The sequence below is a fragment of the Dryobates pubescens genome, chromosome 7, assembly GCF_014839835.1.
Source record: "Dryobates pubescens isolate bDryPub1 chromosome 7, bDryPub1.pri, whole genome shotgun sequence".
NCBI lineage: Eukaryota > Metazoa > Chordata > Aves > Piciformes > Picidae > Dryobates > Dryobates pubescens.
In genome coordinates this window covers 14055443-14081947 of record NC_071618.1, presented here as the reverse complement: position 1 = coordinate 14081947, position 26505 = coordinate 14055443, and the positions used below count along the sequence as shown (strand labels likewise).

General features: G+C 39.3%; 1 protein-coding gene across 1 annotated transcript in view; it reads right to left on the bottom strand.

Annotated features, from left to right (window-relative positions):
- NALCN (sodium leak channel, non-selective) overlaps positions 1 to 25407 on the bottom strand; it is a 240213-nt gene extending 214806 nt beyond the window's left edge. The window contains exons 1-3 of the mRNA XM_054162907.1: positions 25214 to 25407; positions 15725 to 15868; positions 13581 to 13763 (exon numbers count right to left, since the gene is read on the bottom strand). Of these exons, the coding sequence (XP_054018882.1) occupies positions 13581 to 13763; positions 15725 to 15832 (291 nt within the window). The 5' untranslated portion in view covers positions 15833 to 15868; positions 25214 to 25407. The remainder of the gene's footprint in view (positions 1 to 13580; positions 13764 to 15724; positions 15869 to 25213) is intronic.
- Between the last annotated feature and the right edge of the window lie 1098 nt (positions 25408 to 26505).

Sequence of the window (26505 nt, the reverse complement as noted above, 5' to 3'; positions counted from 1 at the left end):
TGGTTATGAGATATATCATGTATGTGCATGTGTTTAAGAAATAATAAGATGCTACTTTGTCTTGTTAGTGTGCCAGATCTGAGACATGAGTCTCCTTGCACCCAGCACTGCCAAAAAATGACTCCTAAATGAGTCTCAGAAGGTTTTCTTATATTAGAATTTTACAGTATCACTGGCCACCACTGAAAAGAGCCCAGCTTCACCGTCATGACCTTCACCCTTTAGATAGCTATAAACATTGATAAGATCCCCTTTCAGCCGTCTATTTTCCAGGCTAAAGAGAACCAGGTCTCTCAGCCTCTCCTTGTAAGAGAGATGCTCCAGTCCTCCAACCCTTGTGGCCCTCCATTGGAATTCAGTAGTTTCCTGGCCCACCTGAACTGGAGAGCCCAGAACTGGACACAATACTCCAGGTGCAGCCTCAGCAGGGGAGAGTAGAAAAGGAGTAGAACCTCCGTTGAACTGCTGACTACACTCTTCTTAATGCACCCCAGAATACTATTGGCCTTCTTGGCCACGAGGGCACATGACTGACTCATGGTGAAGTTCTTGTCCACCAGCACTTCCAGGTCCTTTTCTGCAGAGCTGCTTTCCACCAGGTCAACCCCTCACCTGTACTGATGCATGGGGTTATTCCTCCCCAGATGCAGGATTCTATACTTGCCTTTGTTGAACTTCATGATATACATACATATACAGAGGGTATGTATCTCCTACCCAGTCACAAGCTTGCACACATCCCTTATGTTTCTGGGTCAACATCAAACTTTTCCTATTTCCTTAAAAGTCTACAGTTTACAGGTTTGTTTAGTAGCACAATGATGTGGACAATCCAATCCCGCTCCAATCTGTCAAATATTTTCAACATTTTCCTCACACAGAAAAGAGAATGAAGAGATAAAGCCTAATCAGGCTGCTTCTAACCACTGTTTTCAGTTGTCCTCTTCTGTTCTGCCAAAAATAAAACTATTTCTCAAATGCATTCATGTTTCAAACATTAGCCCCCTCGTTCCTCCAGAGCTCTGCAACTCCTCAGCTGCCCTGGGGATCAATGATCAGACAGATGACTCCTGGCTTAAAGACTCCATCTTAAAGTCCATCTTTTACTCCGTGTGATGTTAAAAATTCAACCTGAAGCATTTTATAACCAGAAAATTATATCTTAGCTATTCTTCAATGAAAATTACTTCTGCAACTGTAAAATGATGGCTCATACAAAAAACAAAGGAAAATGTACATTGTTTAGCTAAAAGAAAAACAAACATTACTGAATTAAAACTGCTATATTTTAAAATGAGTGGCCATCTCTAAGTTAGCCTTCTGCAATAGTGATAGTATCTCTTCAAAATTAACTAACATTGTGTTTTTGAAAGTCTGTATTTGAGGGTTTGGGGGGAAAGGCACAATAGGTGGGCTTGGGATGGTGGCATGACACAACTTCTAATTTCTTTGTCAACTATTTTTTCATAAGGTGTCTTCATTCACAGTGAAGGAACTTACTAAAAATATATTCAGTAACAGCAAATTATTTGTAACAGCCAATGCAATTAGAATTGGTTTGTGAAACTTAACTCTAAATGGTTATAGTGGATGTAATATCACTTTGCCATCACTGACTTAAATGAGTTCAATTTGTAACTACTCATGTATTGTACTGAACTGTTTCACTATTATATTTCCATGTCATACATTACATAATGCATAATTTATTGTTATCATAACATGTAATGTGTAATATTTATAGTAATCTTGTAATCTATGTAAATAAAATCACTTGATGTTACAGCACACAATACAAAGTTACTTCATTTATAATTTAAAAGTGAAGCACAGCTCTTGCTTGGGTGATTCCATGCCTGTTATGCATGCACAACACATACAGTTCCAATTTGTCATTACAAATGACCCATAATCACTACAGAACCACTACTTAATCCTTTGTAATATTTTATTTCCCCAAAACAGGAAAAAAAAAGTCATGACATTCAGATAATTTTAGAAATTATCAAGGAAGAGGTAAGGCTATTTCATTCACTAAATAGTCTCAAACATACTTTTAAGGTATTTTTGTTGATTTATATACTTAACTTCACCGAACAGCATTTCATGTTTCATATTGCAATGGGAGGCATTTTAGCTTAGTATTCACCATCTGTTTCTAACAGAAAGGGAAAACAAAACAAAACAAAACAAAACAAGGGCAAAAAGGAAGAAACAATTCAGGCAATGAAGAATCAAGACTCTCAAACAAAGATATTTTACTCATTGAAAATCCTGTAACAGTGTTTGCTGTAAAACGGGGGAGGGAAGGAATTGGAAATTGGAAGGAGTTTAAAAATGGTTTAAATAATGAGAACACTACACAACAATCCCTTCTTTGAGTACAAATGGTATCAAGTGGAATAACCATTTCCACAAAACAATGGAAAGGAATGCCTCAGCACACTTCCCATATCAGCCAAATTACTGGACAGCATCTCAGTTCTGAGTGGCACATAATTCAGACTGTCCACTCTTCAAGAGCTGCCATGCACAGCCTTCATATACACTTAACAGAGGACAGCTGCTAATACTTTCTTATCAGTATCCAACAGAAGGTATGGCTACAGGATACGTGAGGAAGGAAGCTTTGCTGATGTGCTGCATTGTTACTTTCCTGACACACCACTTTACCTGCCTCCAGTTGGGTGTCAACATGCCCTGCAGAGAGATTTTATGGGTTACTATACAGAAAGCCTGAATTTAATTTTTCCAAGTCCATCTGTTCATTAGTCAACTGTATTCAGCACCATAAGTCCTGTCTTACTAGTTGACTCAGCTCCCTTGGATGTCTTAGATGTTCAGCAAATCTAAAAACGGCTGATCAGGAGGATAATTAACAGGATCCCACCTATGGAAGTTGCACAGGATAAAAGTGTCTGCCATGAGAACAATTAAACATTGGAACACGTTGCCCAGGTAAGTGCTACCATTATCCATGACCTGGATAACTACATTAAGGCCCTGCTTTGAGTAAGAGGTTGGTCCAGACTACCTGCATAGGTCCCTTCCAACACAGATTTTCTCTGTTTGTGTGCATCTAATACAATCTCCTCAACATGCCAGAAACTTGAGGTAGACTCCAGTTCTACATCTAGTTTCATGTGCAAGGATGCCTTCTTATGCTTGGAACTACTCTGCAGCCTTGGGAAGGTGATATGTATTAAATGCTGCTGTGCTTTTTCTGGCAGTATTCTGCTCTTCTCCACACCCAGTGTTTAATGGTGGACGCCGTGTGATTTGGATTCAAATGTTTCAAGGTGAAAGCTTTCACTCCAAAACATCAAATATTGCCTGGAGATTGAATAAGGAGATTGGAAAAGCAAACAGTCTCATTTAACAAAACAGATCTCAGAATTAAGATCATCATTCATAGCTCGCCTTCAAGAGAAAAAAGCCACAGTGATGAAAGCTGGTGTAGATTAGAAGGAGGCAGTTTTCAGAAAAAGGATTTCATTACTTAGCAATTAGCATTATTAAAAGCTGGAGAATCCATTTTGTGGCATAGAAAACTGGAAAAGCTTACTGAAACAACAACCTTACTGTAGCTATAAGAAAGCAGTATTTATATTAGTGGTGAAGGACACAATTTCTGAAACGAAGTTTTACATTCAGCCTACTGACTTAAAAATCCCACACAAATTTTGTAATTGTTATGAAAATACAGATGTACAAAAATGTTCATATTACCTTAGATAGGGATGTTGTTTATATTTTTTCATCTTCATGTCTTGTTTCCTTCTCTCAAATTAAGAGAGAAGACATGGCCACAAAATAAACAAAAATATAATATTTAAATATAGAAGACTTCTCTGAAAATGCAGATTTCAACACAAAAAAGCACATTAGGGATGAAGTTCCCTCTCTTCCTACCTGAATACGTAACACATTATCCAATATGTTGATTTTACTGCTATCCTGGTATGTCATTTTACCCTGACATGAATTCATACATTAAAAATATTCTTTGATAATAGTTGCTTTCATGAAGAAAAACAGCAGTCTTTGAAAGTGCTGTTAGAAAGGGGAAAAAAAATAACATTACTATAAGTAAAGTTTTCTTCACCTAACTGGTCTGTGTGTTGAAAGAGCAATTTCTAAATACATTATAGAATTCAAGTACGTTGTATATTTCTTTTAGAAACTTCAAGGTTAAATTTTGATCACCATGGTAAGTCCTTACATATTACATGGACATATACTTCTATTCATGCCCAAAAATAATTTCTCACTAAAAATTGCTATGAACCATTGTCTGTTTGGGAAAAAAACCCTCTTTCAGAAATACTGCCCAAATTCACTAAGTAATTTAAATGCCTTTGAGTTTCTAATATTCTAATGCAAAAATGGTGCAAAAAGCCCCACTGTGTAATATGAGTCATTACCTTCCTGTAATAAACACTCCAACAAAACCAGGCACAAGTAACCATAGAAACGGGTGCACACATACTAGTGCCACGGTCTCTAACCTTCCCTGGTCCACAGGCAGTAACAACCAACTAGCGGCACCCTTCAGGCAACTTTGTATTTGTTTTCCTAATGATAATCAGTTTTAATTTTTTTAATTTCCTGTGACTGGAAACAGAATTGGAGTATTTCACTAGCAACGTGATCCCAGTAGACTGGGAACAGATGTCCTTCTGATGGACCTAAGTGCTTAGTAAAACAGCAACAGACAAACAGAGGAAAAAGATGAGACAGAAGACTCAACTTCCATATACTGAATGTCTAATTCAAAAACCAGACATCAATACTGATTTGTTATGAAATAATATTTAAAACTGATAATTAACTCTGTCAACACCAATGTTAATTAGATAGATTAAACTAATAATTAACATTAATAATAATTAATATAATAAACTATAAACTATAATAAACTATAAACAATAATAAACTATAATTAACTCTGTCAACACCAATGTTAATTAGATAGATGAAACTAAAAATTAACATTAATAATAATTAATATAATAAACTATAATAAACTAATATATACCAAACTGCATACTTTCTGTAGTGCCCACCTATTCATTGACAACAAATCTAGGAAAAGTTAAGAGTAATTGCTGACCTAAAAGGCTAGGTGTCAGCCTAGCTACTTTAAGGTTACCTTTCAGTAAATGGAGAAAAACAGGCCAGATAGAGAGCCTACATTTGGAAGAGCCTCCTTTAGGTACAAACAACTAGAGACTATTGCAGACCCTCAAATTAGTGCTGACGAATACTACTGCAAGTGTTTCTGTTTTAAGCCCAAAAATCTATTTAATGCAAGAAAAGATATAAAAGTATCATAATATGTAGATGAACATCAGCTGCTACTGGAAACGGTTGCAGATCCCAGTTTAGATCAGTTTAGATCAGATCCCAGTTTAGAGTTTTTCATTATAGCATAAAAAAACCCATCTCCACCTCACATTGCTTACTCTACAGGTGAAAAAATCCTTGTATCAGCAGAGAACTAAATGTACAGAGTTAAGCACACATGGCTCAGGTAAGGCTTCAGCCTGATCAATCCTTGATTCTCTCCTCTTGAGCAGACAGATAACAACTACAGCAACCAAAGCACTTAACAGAAAAATGATGAGGAAAATGTGCTCTCTGAAGAGGGCTAATGCTGCCTGGGAAGATCCAACACACTGAAAGCCACTGATTTCAGTTAACTACGTAAACTGGCCTTTAGTACGAGGCAGAACACCGGAAAAGCTGGTAGAATAAGCTTTCACAGAATCATACAATCATAGAATTTTTTGTTGAAAAAGACCTCTAAGGCCATCAAGTCCAACTGTTGACTTAATACCACCATGGCCATTAAACCATGTCCCAAAGTGTCACGTCTACACATGTTTTGTGTACCTCCAAAGACAGTGACTCCAACACCTAAACCTTTGTTTTGGTTCCTGCCTGAATCCACTAATAAAGTGCAGAAAGTTACTGGTGCAACTATCCACTTCAGCCCCTTGCAAGGTTACTGAAGTCAGTGAATAGCACTTAGTGCTACAACTTACTGCTACTACTTACTGCTACAGCTACTTCAGTTAGTACAAAAGCTTTACTGTGGAAGTAATTGATTTAACAATGGGGGAAATGTTAAGGACCATTACTTCTGACTTTCTATCATCTCCTTTGTTAGCCAATGTGTCATACCTGCACAGTGAAAAGAAAGGCATTTCTATGAAATTCAATGCACTGCTTGTGTAATATTTAAAAAAGTCTAGTTTTCAGCATATTAAAACAAGTGTTAACTAAGCCTTTTCAACACACAGGACTTTCACTTTTTGTTTTACAGCATTACTCCTTTAGCAGAGTAAGTTTTCTCAAAGCACCATGACTGTCATTAGACTGTGATACAATGAAGACAATTTTGCATACCCTTGCAGCTTCTATGGAGAGACATGATTCATCCCTCATTGCCTAAAAGCTGAATTTCCACCTCAGATATCTGTTACTGTGTTCAGTTCTGGTGTCCACATCGTAAGAAGGACACAGAACTGTTGGACCAAGTCCAGAGGAGAGTCACAAAGATGATCGAAGGGCTGGATCACCTCTGCTATGAGGAGAGGCTGAGGGAGATGGGGCTGTCCAGCCTAGAGAAGACTCCAGGGGGACTTCAGGGCTGCCTTCCAAAACCTGAAGGAAGCCTACACAAAAGCTGGAGAGGGAGTTTTCATAAGGGTGTCTAGCGATAGGACAAGGGGGAATCCTTTTAAGCTGAGGAAGAATAGGTTTATACTGGATCTTAGGAAGAAGTTCTTCAGTACGAGAATAGTGAGACTCTGCACTAGGCTGCCCAGGGAAGTGTGGATGCCACCTCCCTGTTCAAGGCCAGGCTGGATGAGGCCCTGAGCAACCAAGTCTAGTTGAGAGAAATCAACTCCAGGAGGTTAGAGTAGATGATCTCTAAGGCCCCTGCCAACCTAAGCCATTCTATGAGCCTGCTGTCATTAAAGCTCATGTAAAATTTGTGTCAATATGCAGCCTTTACCCACATGCTATGTTTTGACGCTCTAGCAAGTCAAAGACAGGAGTTCTCCTGGCCTTTATTCTTGCCTTCAATCACCCCTATAGTAGAGCTGTAGTTTAACGTTTCTATGTCTCAGACAAAGAAATAATATTTATGTGGTAACATTAAAAAAACCTCTTTCACCATTTCATTAAAATCTCCTTTTTTATTTCACACACTCACCAGCTTTTTTAATGTGTAGGATGTCTGTGATACTTACCATTAATCTTTTTAACTATTTTCAATTACATTTCAAAAGATCAGAATTTTTAATTCTTAAAACATTAGGGCCTTTCAAAGAACTGTCTGTAACATAATTTAGCAGACATCTGCTAACATGCTTCAGAAGTTAGTCCTACAAAAATACTGATTTGGCTAGGTCACATAACTCATTCATTCACATGATACTCAGAGAACACAATTTGCAAGGATTTCAAATAACTACAGTGTGTGATCTACAAAGACAGCTGCAGAAAAGATATGTAACTATAAAAACTTGCACATCTAGGAATGAAACACTTTTAAACAGTAACATTAAAATAGTGCTGTACTTATATTTTCATGACACAAATTCATGTGCAAAATTATTTGCTCATAAAAACCTTGTAGGTTAGCCACAAATCAAAATAACAAGTCATGACAGTTTCTCTTATAACTACTTGAATAATTTGCTTGATGGAGTAATTAACACCTAACTTTTAATGTCATCAAACTACTCAGTTGGAGGCCAAATACTATTCATGACAGTTATTCTCTAGTCCGTGATATTATACACTTACTGACTTCCTCTATTTGAACTAGATTTAACACTGTGTACACAGTATTTTCCTGAGATACTCAATCATTTCACAGTGACCTTTATCACAGGCCATCATAGAATAGAATAGAATAGAACAGAACAGAATTAACCAGGTTGGAAGAGACCTTCGAGATCATCGAGTCCAACCTATCATCCACCACTGTCTAATCAACTAAACCATGGCACCAAGCACCCTATCCAGTCTCTTCCTAAACACCTCCAGTGATGGTGACTCCACCACCTCCCCGGGCAGCCCATTCCAATGGGCAATCACTCTCTCTGTGTAGAACTTCTTCCTAACATCCAGCCTAAACCTCCCCTGGCACAGCTTGAGATTGTGTCCTCTTGTTCTGGTGCTGGTTGCCTGGGAGAAGAGACCAAACTCTGCCTGTCTACAACCTTCCTTCAGGTAGTTGTAGAGAGCAGTAAGGTCACTCCTGAGCCTCTTCTTCTCCAGGCTAAGCAACACCAGCTCCCTCAGCCTCACCTCATAGGGCTTGTGCTCCAGACCTCTCCCCAGCCTCGTTGCCCTTCTCTGGACATGTTCCAGCAAGTCAACATCTTTCCTAAACTCAGGGGCCCAGAACTGGACATAGTACTGTCTTTAGTTTAAAACATAATTTAAAATACAAGCATAAAAATATGTCCTAAGAAACAAACTGGTTTGGTCTATCACATATAAAACTTCACAAACCACTAGAAGTTCCCTCACTGTTAGTACATATATTTCACACAATGCAGCCAGCCAACATTAGGCAGCCTGTCCTAGAATTCTGTATTTAAAAAGACTTCAATCAGTATGAACTTATAATCTGTATTTCATTTTGCAGAGGAAATGAGTTTTGAGGTAAAGAGAGACACACATTTATCAGTAGTTCACTTGTTTGTGATAAGTAACAATAGCCTGCAATACCAAAATATAATACAATTATCGTATCACAACCTTTCAGTACTTTCTTCCCTCTATACTGAATGTAATCTGCTATACCACACTCTTATATCCATTTCAATTCTTCCAGAGAAGCCAATCTAGTATAACATGCATTGGAAGCAATCAGGGTATGATAGCACTAATAAGGAATATCAATATTCTGTTTTGAAAAAAGAAGAACCTTGCATCCTATAGTAGATATAACCTATACTATCATCTTCTGGTTTCTTTAGTAGTTGTATACTGTGCTTCTTGTCTAAACATATCAGTGTCTATTTTCTTTTCAGGTGGTGGATATCTATAGGAGCATGAGTAATAAAAGTCACAATATTACAGCAACATTTCAGCTTAACCTTCCTCCTGGGGCAACGAAACACTTGGATGGATTTATCACTTTATTTTGCCACTTAGTTTACACAGGGAAAAGCAAAACGTTTTACAGACAAAAGTCCAGGTTTTTCAGAAACTACTTTCCTTTTCTGAAAGCCCCTGGCAATGAAAGAAAGTAAATTTCTCATTTGTCCTCCGAAGGTGTTAATGAGAAACTACTGAACATTTTCAAAATCTTCCTAGCTCAGCTATACTTACACTGTTATTAATTAGGAGTTAAGCGGATGGTGCCTACCTTCTCCATAAATTAGGTTTCTTGCTGGACTAAAATTTTGCATTAATCATGGTTCAGAAGTTTATTAGCATTTAAATTCCTAAGGCCCTTAGAGAAGTAATGATTAACAGTAAAGTTCAGTAGAACCATATGGCAATACATAAACTGATCGTATGTACACTAAAAGTCTTGAATACACTTAAATTAAGATTACAGTACATAAACAAATTCCCTTATATAAAGATGCTTCATATACAAACATCTTTAATAAATGTTAATAGTGCCCTATTTAACTTTGATTACCAGTGACTTTGGAAATCCATGGATCATTATGTTCTTGGCAAAGTTATATTTAACCAGTATTTTCCCTAGAAACAGTAATACAAAGAGCAGAATAGAATAGAATTAACCAGGTTGGAAGAGACCTTTGAGATCATCGAGTCCAACCTATCATCCAACACCACCTAATCAACTAAACCATGCAACCAAGCACCCTATCAAGTCTCCTCCTGAACACCTCCAGTGATGGTGACTCCACCACCTCCCCGGGCAGCCTGTTCCAATGGGCAATCACTTTCTCTGTATAGAACTTCTTCCTAACATCCAACCTAAACCTCCCCTGGCACAGCTTGAGATTGTGTCCTCTTGTTCTGGTGCTGGTTCCCTGGGAAAAGAGACCAAACTCTGCCTGTCTACAACCTCCCTTCAGGTAGTTGTAGAGAGCAGTAAGGTCTGCCCTGAGCCTCCTCTTCTCCAGGCTAAGCAACCCCAGCTCCCTCAGTCTCTCCTCATAGGGCTTGTGTTCCAAACCCCTCACCAACTTTGTTGCTCGTCTCTGGACTTGTTCCAGCAAGTCAACATCCTTCCTAAACTGAGGGGCCCAGAACTGGACACAGTACTCAAGGTGCAGCCTAACCAGTGCAGTGTACAGGGGCAGAATGACTTCCCTGCTCCTGCTGGCCACACTGTTCCTGATGCAGGCCAGGATACCATTGACTTCCTTGGCCACCTGGGCACATTGCTGGCTCATGTTCAGCCTACTACTGACCAGTAGTCCCAGGTCCCTTTCTGCCTGGCTGCTCTCCACCCACTCTGACCCCAGCCTGTAGCACTGCATGGGATTGTTGTGGCCAATGTGAAGAACCTGGCACTTGGATGTGTTAAATCTCATGCCATTGGACACTGCCCATCTGTCCAGCCTGTCGAGGTCCCTCTGCAAAGCCTCTCTAGCCTCCAGCAGATCAACTCCTGCCCCCAGCTTGGTGTCATCTGCAAATTTACTGATGATGGACTCAATGCCCTCATCCAGATCATCAATAAAGATGTTAAAGAGCATGGGGCCCAGCACTGATCCTTGAGGCACACCACTAGTGACTGGCTGCCAGCTGGATGTGGCACCATTCACCACCACTCTCTGGGCTCAGCCCTCCAGCCAGTTCCTAACCCAGCACAGAGTGCTGCTGTCCAAGCCATGGGCTGACAGCTTGGCCAGGAGTTTGCTGTGGGGGGCAGTGTCAAAGGCCTTGCTGAAGTCCAGGTAGACTGCATCCACAGGCCTCCCCACATTCACCAGGCGGATCACCATTATCTTGATGATCTTGAATGTCTCTTCCAACCTGGTCTATTCTATTCTATTCCAAAAATTAAGAGTTGCTTAGCAATAACCTTAGACAACTCCTTCAACACTTATGGGTGCATTCCTTTGGGGCCCATGGATTTATGGGTGTCTAACTTTTCTAGGTGATCTCTAATCCAGTTCTCCTTGCCTAAGGGAGAGTCTTCCTTCCTCCAGACTTTCTCTCTTACTAGGGACTGAGGGCCAGCTTTAGCAGTAATGGCTGAAGCAAAGGCAAAATTCAGTAACTCCACCTCCTCTGTATCTTCTCTCACCAGGTCACTCATCTCATTCATCAGTGGATCCACATTTTGTCTGGTGTTCTTTTTCCTGCTCATATACTTAAAGAATTTTTTCTTATTCTCTTTTACATCCTTTTCCAGATTTACTTCCAAATGGTCCTTAGATTTCCTTGTAGCAACCCCACAAATTCTGACAACATTCCATAGTCCTCCCAGGTAGCCAGTCCCAATTTCCACATAATCTTAAATTCCTTCTTCCATTCAGGTTTTTCCAGAAGCTCCTTGCTTATCCACACAGGTCTCTTGCCTCCACTGCTTGATATTTTACTCATGGGGATGCAACAATCTTTGTCATAGAGGAGGTGGTGCTTGAGTATCAACTATCTGTCTTCACTCCCCCTACCTTCTAGAGACCTAACCCATAGAATTCGTGAAAGTAGGTCTCTAAGGAAGTCAGAGTTGGCTCTCCTGAAGTCCAGGTTTGGAATCCTACTTGCTACCCTGCTACTCACTCACATCATGAACTCCATCATCTCATTGTCACTGCAGCTGAGGTTTCCTCCAACCTTCACATCTCTTCACATCCCTGTTTTTGTCTAGTTTGGAGAAAGGGAGGACAAGGGGACACCTCATTGCTCTCATAAGCTTTCTGAGGAGGGGAAGTGGAGAAGGAGATGCTGCTCTCTTCTCCATCATATTCATTAACAGGATGTGGGAACAGTTCAAAGCTGCACCAAGGGACGTTTAGACTGGACATAAGGAAGCATTTTTTTCACAGAGAGGGTGGTCAAACACTAGAACAGGTTTTCTGGAGAGGTGGCTGATGGCCAAATACTTACATTTGTCTGATGTCCCAATGTCAATGCCTGTCAGTGTTTATGAGGCATTTAGACAATGCCCTTAACAATGTCTTTAACTTTCAGTCAGAGAGTTCAACTAGATGATTGTGCTAGGTCCCTTCCAACTTTCTCTTCCATCTATTCTAGTCTAGTCTAGTTTATCTTATTCTACTGTATTTCGTTCCATTCCATTCTACGACCGCAAACCTATAAATTTAAACAACACAGCAAAAGACATTAGAATATGCAGCAAGATATTATTCATATGCCCTAGGTGTCACTTGTGAGTGGAACTGTTATTTCCATACACAAAGGTTGAGAAGTCAAGCTTTTTACAAAAGTCACACCACTGGCTATCCCTGTCTCCCTCTAGGCATCCATTTCTTTGCAAAGTCTGTACTGGTTGTTACAGTAGCTTGTTACTCCCACATTGTTCAAACGTGCATGCTGGTCCCTAATTCCCCACTCAGGATTCTGTGTCCTCATCTTGACCTCTTTAACAGACATCTCTGAACAAGAGAGTACAGGTAGTGGCCATAAACAGCACTTCACAAAGGATTACTTTGGCATCATGCAACACATGAAGATTTGATCAGAATCACCTTATTTCACTAACTTCCTAAGTATTAATATTAAAGATATTTAAGCAGTTAGTGTTAATATTAAGTGTGATGACATAGTAGTTTAATTTGGCAGTGAACAAAAAATGTTGTCTTAAAATACAGAACAAAGTGAAGAGCTAAGTACAACCTCAGATGTCTCTGGAGTCAACAGACCTTTCAGGAGTGAAATATAAGTACTGATGGTCTACTCTGTGCAATAGTGACACAAGTCTATTGCCAATAAGGTCTGCAGATGGATTTTCTGATGTAAGCTGAATTTGTACATTTTTATAGAAGACTGGAAACAATCAGTAAAAATAAGGCTACAATATAATGGTTACTGAAAAAATCTGCAACTTTACATTCTCTAGCATCATATCTACTTATACAAATTAGTCCAGCAAGATCAGAAGCATTTGTTTACCAACATGCATTAAGGACAAAACCTAAGTAAAGCAATATGACTTTCTCATTTAGCTCACAGCAAGTCATATGTTCTTATATAAAGTAAACACACAACAACACATCCAGCCTTCTGAAACTAAAATCAAAGTTCTAAGTCCATATATGGACTTCCAGACATATACAAAATATTCTTTCTAATGTATATGTAGCTTATTTTTCCTTTAATTCTTCAGATTCCTACAATGAAAATTATCCATTTCTTAGCAGGAAACCATTATAATGAGTGTTGGTATTATACATTGGAAGGATTCAATATGCAGTAATCTTTGTCTGCTTTATCTGTTTACATGCCAAGGTGTTGCCTGCAGTTAAAAACAATCATTCATCATTCCAAAAGGAGCTGAGAAGTTTAAAAAAAAAAAAAATTAAAAAAAAAATCATATGTCACCAGCCAATATTCAGAACACTTCAGCACATGTAGAATACTGTTTAAATACTTACCTTAACTATCCCACGGATATGCATTTTTGCTATCATCTCAGCAGTGTAAAGAAACATCAGTAGAGTATCGAGGGCAAATGTCACATATTGGAGGGGAGGATAATGCTCAAAGGTCTTTGGAGTGTTCATACAAACAGAAATAACACTGATGATGGCACAGATTCGTAGCAAAGAGTGTACCCACTGGGAAAAAAAAAAACAAAAAAAAAGAAGATAGGTTTCATGTTCAAAAAACCCTCAAGTATTTAGCCTCCATAACTTTTTGTAAAAGCACATTTGCATTGTTTTCTTTTACATCCACATATTAAAGGTCTTCATTGTAAAATAACCACTCTTTAGTTTTTTTTACACAAGAACACACACATAAATACATATGTATATTTTATACATATATACATGATTTTATTAGTTAATTTAGGAGGTTGTGTAATTCAGAAACCAAGAACTAAGGAGGCAGGAAAGTGAGAATTAGGATTCTATGACTCCTACTTTCCAGTTTTTATAATTCAATTTCTTTTATAATGACAACTTGTCATATTTGTGTGCAGACAATAAGGGGAATAAGCTGATGTTATAAACCGAGTGAATGCAATAAATGAAAATTTAATGGAAAATTTTAGTTCCACATTCATATAAACTGATTTTTATATTAGTTTACAACTCCAAAAATTAAGTGAGAGGCATAGGGATTAAAAGTACCCTTCTGTTTATCAAAAAGAAAATAAATATAAAAGATACTACGTCACAGAAAGCTAATTCTTAATATGAGGATTCACTTTTGTTCCAAACAAGTTTTGTTGCTATAAGAGAACAATTCATTTCTATGACTAGTTAGGTCTCAGAGCCACTACAATCACTATTAATAAGGCTGGTAGTCAGTGCCAGTCACAGCAGGAAGTCTAACACAAAAGCAGAATGTATCAATACAGGGGTTTAAGGTTGGATTTCTTTTCTTTTACATCAAAACACCATTGAAACATCTTGAAGTCAGACAAGAGGAATGAATCTGTTTCAACTGACTTCTTAAGTATTAAAGTGTGGCTGATACAAAAACCTTTGTTTGTCACAATAAAATGTTAGTATTATACACACTAAGCAATACACAACTATTCCATCAGCAGAACAAGAAAAAAATTATTCCATCAAAAAACATATAATGTGTACTGTGAAACATAAATAAACCAGCATCTATTTCTGCAATGATATTTTAAGCTTATTACCGTAGTAAATACAAACATTCTACTTGAGATTATATTAGCATGAATTAATGTAAGAATGTTGGCTTGTAAATGTTTCAGCTGAAAGGACCTGGCATCCATACCACAAATGAGATAATAGTTCCATCAAATGAATGCAATGTCAACAATGTGTATTATTTCAGAATATTTAACTTCCTGCTTTTACAAAGTAAAAATATATATACTACTTCAGGAGAAAATTGAAAATGCCTTCTCTGCAAAAATATGAATCATTGAATATATAAGAATCCCAGATGCACACTGACTGCTAAATAAATAATTTAACCAGAATAATCACATTTACATGGTAAAGGCATTTTCTTACTACTTCACATTCTATTAATAACTATACCCAGTGAAGCTCTCCCCAGTTTCAAGTTGCCAGACACTTTTACATCTACCTGTTTCTTAGGGCTCGCTGTAGGTTAAATGATATCAGAAAAAGCTGAATAGTGCTTCAAAACAATCAGTCAAAATACACTTTTATATTCATAAGTGATGTGAAAGGAGAGATTTTGAAGGTCAGAAGTGCCAACTACTAGCTACTATGTTAGCAATTAAATGCTCCTTCTTCACATCCTTTTCAAAAGCTCATTCTGCAAAGTTAAATTGTAATTTCAATAAACATGTCAGGAAATAGAAGCATTGAAAGGCTGGCTGTTTGAAGAAAAAATATTAGTGGAATAATTGATCAGCAAACTCCGCTTGACCACCCCATCACAACAGCCAACAGAAACCTTCTTATTTAGTTTTGGACTCTTTGCAAAAAATGAGCTGGTAGATCAGGAACTACAGCTCAACACTTGTTTCTAAGAAATACCTATTTCAGAATCTTCTGTGCAAGTCAATTAAACAATAGGAATTACATTTAACTTAAAATTAGTAACTATGGAAAGAGATACATACTGGTTTGTTAATCCACAGAATATCTGCATTGTCTGACAAAGATTCATCAGGACCAAAATCTGTAACTGGCTGGGCTTCCACCCTTGAACTCTGTTTCCTTTTTAGCATCCTGAAGTTAACTTTTGTTATCTAGTATCATGAAACCTGCTTGGGAAAACAAAAAAAAAAAAAAAAAAAAAAAAGAGAAAGAGAAGCAGAGAAGACATTAATTCACTAAAACCATTTGATAATGCATTTTGAACAGTTTTATAAATAACCTACAGCACATTGTTTCATGAAAACTGCTTTTGTACTTGATGAGTAAAAGGATCTTCACTTTATTTAAAAGCTTTGCCTATATAAATCACTAACATGACTTTCATAAAAATTTACATAAAGGTACACAACTCAAACAATCACCAGAAGCTTAGGAATGCTAGCAGAAAGTATGTACCAAAATGCAAAGAATGCTATTGCTGTGAACTTAAACCCAGAGTAATCACTGGATGGATTTGACGTAGAGCCATTTAATTTAATGGTGACATTTCCATTTATTATGCTAGGCTAAGATATATCCCAACAAATGCAAAGGCAAACAGGCAGTGTTAAGCAACCAACAGATGTTATTGTTCTTTATTGAAATCAGAAGAGCTTTTTTGCAATATGCTACTATTAACAAGAATTTTTGTAATACTTTTGTTGTTGTTAGCAATGATTTATCCATCAGCTGGCTGTCACTGGGGCTTGTGTTGGAACATGGAAGCACTGAAGAAAATGTGGTGTTTTGACATGTTTGGACATTCTCGCATAGTGGCACTGACTGAGCCTTGTGTGGACTTGATGATCTCAAAGGTCTTTTCCAACCCGGTTAATCCTATCCTATCCTATCCTATCCTAGCCTAGCCTAGCCTAGCCTACCCTACCCTATCCTATCCTACCCTATCCTACCCTACCCTACCCTACCCTACCCTAAGCAATGTAAGCCACAAGTAGCAGACACATCATGAGAGCAGAAAGGTGGGTTAGATCTTATTATTGACATTCCCACAAACACAGTTCATGAATCCCAGAGTCTAAATAAATCCAAAGCAATGAAGAAGACATAATCTACCAGGAGAAACAGACTGCTCATGAAACACAATTCTGTCATTCTTTAAATACAAAGATAGGTTTACTGCAATGTCTCGGGAGCTGTACTTCTCAAGACCTTGGGAGTTTTAAAAAAAAAAGGAAAAAAAGGCACTTTCTAAAGTGTTCCTTGCAAATATGTTTCTTTGGGGGGTAAATGAACAAAATAACAATTTTATGTTTCCCATTTCCGGTTATGGCAATGACAATGCTCCAAGCAAATTCTTAAGAAAACACGTACCAATACAAAGAAAATCGGTAAGATAAGTACAATCAATAATTATGAAAAAAGGCTCAGGATGAGAATCACTGACAAGCCACTAGTAATTTTAATTTTTTAAAACTAAGTTACACTAAATAATGAGCTATGTCCATTAGGGAAGAAAATAGGTAATCACCAACTGGCTATTAGAAAGGCTCTGTTGCTTTTATGCTTTTTTTCAGTATTGCTTGTTTATACATCTGATGTGTAGGAACATTAGCCACATCCTTCTAATGAAATTTCCATTTACCCTTTTATCAAGTACCTTTTATTTATTATTTTTTTAAACTAATTTGGGCACAGAAAATATTGTGAACTTTAGATAGGATAGGATAGGATAGGATAGGATAGGATAGGATAGGATAGGATAGGATAGGATAGGATAGGATAGGATAGGATAGGATAGGATAGACCAGGTTGGAAGAGACCTTCAAGATCATAGCGTCCAACCCATCAACCAATCCAACCCACCTAAACAACTAAACAATGGAACCAAGCACCCCATCAAGTCTCCTCCTGAACACCTCCAATAGATGTCCATAGTGAATTCCATTCACTACTTAAATGTTGCAACTGAAGAGATCAAAATTCTTACTTTGATTGGATGGCCTTGAATAAACATATCACAATGCATATATCAATCCAGTGGGAGGGAAGAAATGTTTACAGAACTGTGCTGGGTTACACCCATCCTTGATGGCCAAAGAACGAACCCAGCCCCCAGGTGGGCAAAAGAAACAATCCAAATGAGCAGAGATATGGTTTTTCCCCTCCCAGAAGGAAGAGTCCCTGAGCCAAAGGTGGTCTATTCCACTCCCCCTTCCTGTCCAGTAAGCCTATAAAAAGGGAGGACAGCCGTTACTGCTCTCTTTCCCTGCTTTGCCTGCTCGAAAGAGATCATCATCTGCTGCTGCTGCTTGCTGCTGCTTCCTGCATTGACCACGTGGTGGGGGGCCTACTTTCCAAGCTGCATCCACCAACATCCAGGGAATACAAGGCCATCTGGGTTTGGTTTTGTATATTTTCCTATTTATCCTTATCCCTTACCTTTGTAAACCTTCCCTGTTATTGCTATATTTTGCTAAATAATTACTTCCTTTTACTTCTAAATCAATTCCAGACTATTTCTATCATGAATTTCCCTCTCCTTTCCCCTACCTGATTTTGTTTTACCTTATCTTACCAGGAAAGGGAGAGGGGAGGAATCTCTGTTACCATTTGCGTTGTTACACTCCAGGTAAACCTCAAAGCAGTACAGGAATTTAAGAACCAGCTTGTTTACTTCTCTGCTTGAAATAAGCAGAAATGCCCACATAAAAAGTGCAGAATAAAGATGACAAGTCAAGAATCTTCTGGAAATGGTCTTCAGCAAGATTATTCAAAGTTTATCATGACTGCTTTCAGGCTTTTATGATTTTTTTTTTGCTCGGTTGTTTGTTGTTGTTCTCGTTTCTTTTATTTTTCCATGGAACACACAGGTTTTTACAAGTGTCTGTTACTGTAGAACAACACAAAGCCCACTGCAGCCTCAACTCAGCCATGCATATAAATAATTTTAACTTGTGGACTCCAATCCCTTTTTTCATCTGTTTCTGCAAGGGGGGAACCAATTGAAAGATGAAGAGGAGAAAGGCAGCCGTGCACAAACTCCTTCCAGTATACGACACACTATGAGCACCACAGCAAGCTGTGCTAATGGGAGGCTGTAGTCCTCGCTAACCCCAACTACAAATCCACTCCTACAGTTCCCACATTGGTTCTGACATACACCATTAGGTCTTCTTTGATCACAACTTGTTATTAAGAAGAAAAACCTAATAAATTCTCTAGGATGTATTTCTAGCTTCAGGTTTTTTAAGAAATACCAGGTTCAGGGCAAAGGAAGGTTTTGAGACAAAAAATATGGAGTTTTAGGGCTACATCAGCTCCATATTTCTTCAGAGTATTTTCTTTCAGCAGCAATGAAAATCCAAAGCACAGGTGTCGATCTTCTCACAGAGTTGTGTAGTGTCTTTCCTTTTAAATCTCTCCTCTATTTTTAGAAGCAAAGGCAAATTAAAGGAAGAAAACTAAATAGGAAATTACTCACAGGCCCTTCAGATCCATTTGGTCAGGCTTTTCATCTTTCCCTGAACTTGCAGATATATTTGGCAAACTGTCTAAACCACCATAAGCCTCTAAATTGGCAGCTTCTACTGAAACTAAAGTATGCTAGAACAACAGTTGTAGAACTTAGGACCCACTGTGCCCTTGAGAAAAAAGTCTGAAGAAGAACAAACCTCAGTTTGTGACACCCACACTATACACAAAGACACTCCTACTGATGGAAGCCTGCACTTCCTACAAAAATCAAAAGGCAAATTTAAAAAAGTATCTGATCCCACACATCAAAAGCTGACAGACCTGTCTTATTTATAAAATACGCTCTCTGTATATGGTAGACAAAGAAGGCAGTTGAGAAATGACCCCACAGAAAAAATAAGAAAATAAAGCAGATATTCCTAATCACAATACGCTTCATTGGGATTAGCAATGTGCGGCTTCCAACATACTTTCTCACTGCCTACTGACTTTGTCACTTGAGATCATGTGAGCACTGCCAGAAGTTTCTCCCAGGGCTGGCCACCTACAAACACTCTCTTCAAAACCAATTCTCTCTTCTTTGAAAATGTCAGCTCCCCTTCCAACTTCTTGAAGAGCTGAGACACACTATGTGGTACATATATTTTTAAGAGAATAATTATCTTTGAGCATTTTACTATCTGTGAAGGCTAAAACAGGTGGCAGGAAGTAGATATGAACACCCAGATGGAAACTCTATTTCCATATTATACATTGAAAAAAAATCCCAACAAACTACAGGCTACCTTTAAAGAAGAAAATGTTCTTAACTGTAGTATGCATTATGTAGTCATAGGAAAAATGTATGGTCTTATTCTTCCACTTCAATAGTCTTCTCCTCTCCCTCTTTGTAAGTGGTCTATTTCTCTGCTGCCTGCCCTCTCCATTCCCATGTTCATCCATCCTGGCTTTTGGATACAGTATAGGCGTATGGTACTTCATTTTTTGTACTCATGTAGCAAAATATGTGAAGTAAGGGACTTACTATATATGACAGTACAAAGTTACATTTAGAAGGATCAAAATGGAATTCCAATGACAACCTCATGACACAAGCCACTCTGGATATGTTATTAGCTCCTAACTAGTTTCAAGGAAAAACTTTCTTCAGTACTTTTTCTGTGTTTTATTGTTACTGCATCTGAAAAAAGTTTCTTAAAAGACCTCATTATTTTGAACACAGTACAATGCTAACAGATGACCAAACTTTAGTATTTATTAAAATCAGACAGGATTCTTCAGAAATAAGGTATACTAAAGGAAATATCCTAAAAGTCACTTACATTGCACATTTCAAGTCATTTGGATACAAGCAGAAAGAACACCTGGTGACATCTTACACTTACTAATAGCACCTAAGACCAAATATGCTGTGTTCATGGATCAAGGAAGGTGTAGCAACTGCTTAAAGCTTCCAATGTGATAACATCTTATCTCAAAATAAGGCAAATGCCTTTTGCTCCTAAGATGTCTCCTGTGTTGTGGTAGTTTTAGGCTATGCCTTAAAATTTTTTCATAGATCCTGAACAGAAAAGTAGTAAAATGTAAATAAATCACTATTGGGTGTAAAAAGGAAAATAAAGGTTATTCTAAACAATTCCATTGGAGAGACAAGGAACTTAAATCAATTGTACCAAAACAATTTCCTCTTCTTGTCTCACTTCTTTGCTCTGGAGAGATACTAACTTGCTTCTGCTTGACTTTGGCTGCATTCTTTTGGCTAAGTCTTTTCCCAACTTTTTCCGCTCCTTTCTTTTCTCCTTTTTGTACAGGGAGGTCTGGGTAGGCAGGGAAGAAGAAGCTAGTAGCTTCCCCTGGTCTTTGACCGGGGGGATCCTTGTGCTGCTTAGTAACTGTAAATACCTGTGAATATTGTAAATACAGTGTATTTTGTACATATTCATTGCATTCCATTGTAGATTGCAGTTCTGCTTGTATATACAGCTTTCATTTGCTTCCAACTGGGCTGGTCTGGCAAAGTTAATGTTGGGGGGGGGGTGGAATTTCAACCCACTACATGGGTCTTCTCTTATTATACGCTACATACAATACTCACATGATATGTATTTCTTAAATCTTTTTCCTCTCAGACACAACCAAAATAATTCAGACCTACTTATCGGACAGAATCAAGTATCACATTGTATACAAAAGCAGATCTTATATGAATCTGACATACAGTCCAAGTCCATTACTCCTATCACATAATGTCACGAGTCCTTTTTACTGTGAGCCTTCTAATACCCAGAATATACAAATTTGAGGAAACTACACACGCATACACATGGTGCTATGATGCGGTCATAAAATTTCATAATGTTAAACAGAACTGGCTAGCTTTTTGACATTTTATAACTAAGTAACTGGGTTGAATAAAAGAAAACAACTGAAGATGATTTTTCAAATGGTCCTGTTAGCGCACACCAAGGCTCATGCCACCACACCACATCCTGAAAGAAGGGACAAATCTAAGTATGTAGCAGCTACTTCCCTGTATAAGTAACCAGCTTTTTCTCTCAGTGTAAACCGAAGGGCAAGAGTGATGTGCACCCTCAGTCTCCCTCCATATTGGCTGTTGGCATGACTGGACCCCATGGCAACTTTCCAAGCCCCTACAGTTTAAATACTCTCTTAGGCATTACTTTGCAAGAGTGGTTGATAAAATGCTAAAATTTAATGATAGCCACTAAAAGCACAGTAATTACATGTGGGAATATACAGGTGGCAATGTACTCCCTACAAAGTTAGACTGCTTTGAAAGTTCACTTTCATTGTGGGCCATCTACCCAACACTTGCTGCTGGCCTAGAATTAGTCTACTGCAATATAGTCCTCAGGAAAGTCCATAAGAGCCAACAGACAAACAGCAATACGCTTAGTACGAGTCATGCTGGAAAAAAGTATGAGGGAAGAATTCTGGGATTTGCTTTTGTGGTCTACTCATGTTCAGGTGGAAATTGTGTTATAGTCTTCTGAGAGAGCAGGGGAGGAGGTAGCAGCAGGACATTCTTTGAGACGATGCAGGAAACAACTCATCCTCTCTCACACATTGAGTAACCTGCTATAAGTACTGCAGAACTGCATTTCAGAGCTTTAAAGAAAGGGGTGAGGGCAACCTTCCCAGAATGAAGCAGGGGTGGAAAGGAGCTTCTTTGTAGGCAGATGGCTGGCAGCATGCCTGCTTAAGTGATTATTTTAATGTTTGGGGTAGTTTTAGGCTATGTCTTTAAAATTTTTTCATAGATCTTGAACAGAAAAGTAGTATAATGTAAATAAAACACTATTGGATGTAAAAAGGAAAATAATGATAGTTATAAACAATCCCATTGGAGAGGTACCTACCATAAGATTTAGTTTGCAAAAAGAGCTTTCTCTCTTTTTGCTTCTTCAGCTTCTCCTGGCTTTACTGACCTTGGCTGCACTGCTTTGTTGTGACTGGTATTAACAGCAACAACTCTGCTTTGTTTTCTCTTGTCCCTTTGTGTACAGAAGGATAGGGAAGGAGGCAGGGAGGGAGAAGCTGTTGCAGCTCCCCTGGTCTTTGGCCAGCGGGGTTCCTGTGCTAATTATCAATTGTAAATACCTATAAATATTTGTAAATAATGTATATTTGTACATATTCATTGCATTCCACTGTAGATTGCAGTTTTGCTTGTAAATACAGTTTTCATTTGCTTCCCTGTGAGCTGGTCTGGTAAATTTAATGTTGGGGGGAGAAATATTCAACCCACCACAATGTTGCTTGGATTTTGTTGTACCACTAATTACATGTTAGTGTGCCTAGAACCTTGTACACACATCTTTTCATAATTTAAAAACATTTTAAAATTAAATAAACAGTGATTATATTCTTTCAGCATTGTAACAGGTTTTGCTAAAATAATTATTTCAGAAATTTGAGTATTCTACATCACCTCCCCTTACTAAATTCTTTCCTTTTCATCATTTAAGAAATTGCTAGCAAAACAATGTAATGTGATAGATTCTCATTGCTGGAGGGCAGGTCCTTGAAGTTGCAGCCATAACCTTTGGCTCTGTATTACCATCTTCATAAACACAATAATTTAATATAATTTCCCAGGAAGTAAAGTCCCAACCCAAAAGCTTTGTTTTGGGAAAAAAAAACCCAAACCACCACACAAACTCGGTTCATAGAATCGTAAGCTAATTCAGATTGGAATGCCCTTGGGAGGTTTCAAGCCCAACATCCTGCTCAAGCAGAGTCAATTCTGGTGTGCCTGATCAGAATACTGTAGTTTACTCAGGTTGCTTTAGTCTAGTCTTGAAAACCTCCAGTGGAGAAGTGGAAAAAAAATACAGTTCAACCCATAATGCCCACATTAGGCTGGCACTGCTCTTTAACTCCAAAAAGATCTAATGCCCAAAATCACAGAAAATTCAAGTAATTTTCCAACCATTGACTCCATTCTATTCAATTAGTAACACAATAAAACTAATTTGTGAATGCACTATCTGTTTTATAAACACATACAAAATTCTTGTTTACATTCTTGTCTGAATTCCTAAATACCTAGGAGAGTGGGGAGGAAACCCAAATTCTCTGAAGCCAGTAACAGTTCTATGTCATGAGGAGATATGTGGGCCTGAGGAAGACATTTTTATCCACAAACATCCAAGACTCTTAATCTCCTCCAGCACTTGGTCCAGCAGCCCATTACACCCTGCAAGACAACTTGATAGTACTCATCTCCTGTAATGAAAATTCAGATCTGAAATCAAGACTGGGGTTTGGACAAATGCCACACAGGTCTACACAGTGCAGATGCTTATCAGCAACATTCAAAACCTGGAAATATATCGAAGCAGAGTACAGTGTATTTCAAGGGAATATGCTTAAAGGAGAATGAACCAAATTTCAGATTAAAATAAAAAAGACCCACCAAAAAGACACAAAGTTCCCAAAGGTATACACATGAACTTGCAGAGAGCTGGAGTCTTCTAGCAGCCAGAGACCAACTCAAAGAAATGTAAATTTTTTCTCCCTCCATTAAAATGTCTTGACTTTGTGGTTTATGCAGCACACCTTAGTTCATTGTCATGATGCGCTGCGTCTCCATTTGGTCACTTAAAGAGCAGGTGGGATACGGCTGTAGTAGAATAAAATGGAAAGAGGCATAATGAAATGAAACGGGAATATGCTTAAGACAAACCCAAAAGACTCAAATAGCATTTAGTCAGTGTTTTATCACTGTTACTATTCCCTTTATGAATGACTCAGAATGCAACAGTGGGTAACAGACCAAATCATAGCTGACTTAAAAGCTACATCTGCATATAAAGGTAAAAAGAAATCTCCATCCTTCTCTGGCATTACTGGGACTGCTAAAATAAAAAGATGTCAACAACAAAAATAATTGTTAAGCACCTGTCTCCTCTCAATGAACGGTGTTGAGACCCCTGAAATTGCACAATGAAGAGACAGACTTCAGGCTTTGGTACCTCGTTCTAGCCACACCAAATCCCTCGCCACCAGCCAGGTGAAACCTCCCCTCAATGAAGCAGATCTCCACACCACAACCCACCTTGCCTCGGCCCCATTCACGACCACCCCATCAAATAAGGGCACCCCCAGCCTATGACAAATGGAGAGGCCTGTTCACCTCACGGCCCCGCTGTGCACCAGTAACAAAATAAGGTATTTCTCGCCCCACTGAGGGATGTGGAGAGGCGTCGGAGCAACGGTGAGGCACAGCGGCAGCAGGCCCCGAGACGGGCCCGGAGAGCCCTCTCCCACCGCGGGGGGAAGGACAGCTCGGGAGGGCAGCGAGAAGGGTGGGCGCTACCGTCCCTGACCACTCGCAGAGCCGGCCGGGCCTCTCAGCGGGCCCGTCCCCTCCCTGGGAGCCGCCAGCGTCCCCGGGTACCCACAGCGACAGCCCGCGACCGAGGGGCCAGGGAAGGGGGCGGGGAGAAGCCAGGGCCCACCGTGTACCGAGCTGAGCGCCGCGCAGCAAGCCGCGCCCGACGCCTCCCACCTACCGCCAGCATCTCCCTTCATGGCGCGGTCGGAAGGGGCCGGTCTCAGCCCCCGCTAGTGTGTGAGGTGTTAGGGTTATGTGCCTGTCGCGTACGCCGTCCTCCTCGCGGTGGATCGAGGCGGCGGGGCTCGCCCGGCAGTGGCGGCAGCAGCCGCCCTCGGTCTCTCGGCAACGGCGGTGGCGGGCGGCCGCGGGGACGGGGCGGGGGAAGGCCGGGCGGGGCGGCCTGCGGACCGGCGCCGGGGAGGGAGCAGGTGAGGAGCAGACCATATCGGCTACACGCGCGCATTACAAGCCCAAGTACCCTCCACCACGAGCTGCTAAAGCTTCCTAGCTACGGAAAAACAGGGTTTAACGGCTCAGGAGCCAGGCCATGAGTCCGCGGTGGCTGGCGGTCCCGTCACGGAAAACGCTTCCACAGCGACTTGGAAATGTGTTCGCTGCCCCCCGAAACACTCGAATGATGAGCGAAATGGAGAGCCCAGCTGCCGTTACCTCCTGACTGAGCAGGCACAGCCGCTGTCCATACAGCCGTGTAGCACTGGAGCATGACTGTGCATCAGTTTCATAGGTTTTTGGTCTGGGCTTGTGCAGGGCTTTTTTTTGGTGGGTGTTTTGGTTTTGTTTGTTTTGGTGGGTGTTTTGGTTTTGTTTGTTTTGTTGTTTTGTTTTGGTTTGTTTTCCCGGAGGGTCTGGATCTTTTAAAATTGTGTTCTTCAAGTAGTAGGGGTAGTGGGGATAGTTTTCCTATTTTGGTAAGAGACCCCATGTGTACACCTCAAAGCTTTTTTAGTACTCGTGCACTTGGTGGCTCAGAGCAGTACTTTACTGGTAACAACAGAGTGGACTGGTTAATTTTCACATGACTGGGGAGCCAAATAATGGATCAGCCTTGAGCTCCACAGTGAAATAAATTCATAAAATAGTAGCACCTCTTGTAAAAAGATATCACAAATAATAAATAAAAAGTACTTGTGAAATAGTTTCTATAGATTCATGTATTTTTATCATCTTGGACAAAAGTAATCTGTAAATTACAATGCATCTTTACATAAGAACTAATGTGAGCCTGTAGCCTTCTGGAACAGACAAAATTAGCAAAATTTAAGGTGTAATCCTGCAAATGCAGTTGTTGCTATGATGACATTAAAGACATGGAATAGGATTTGAAAAACAAAAGCCTTAGCAAAAAGCAGAAGGAAACCCTATGGCTTAAATTATATTAGGTTCCTTTAGATTACATCTGCTTGACACTTAAAACAAATTAATAAGCCAGTTAGGGATCTGGCCTCA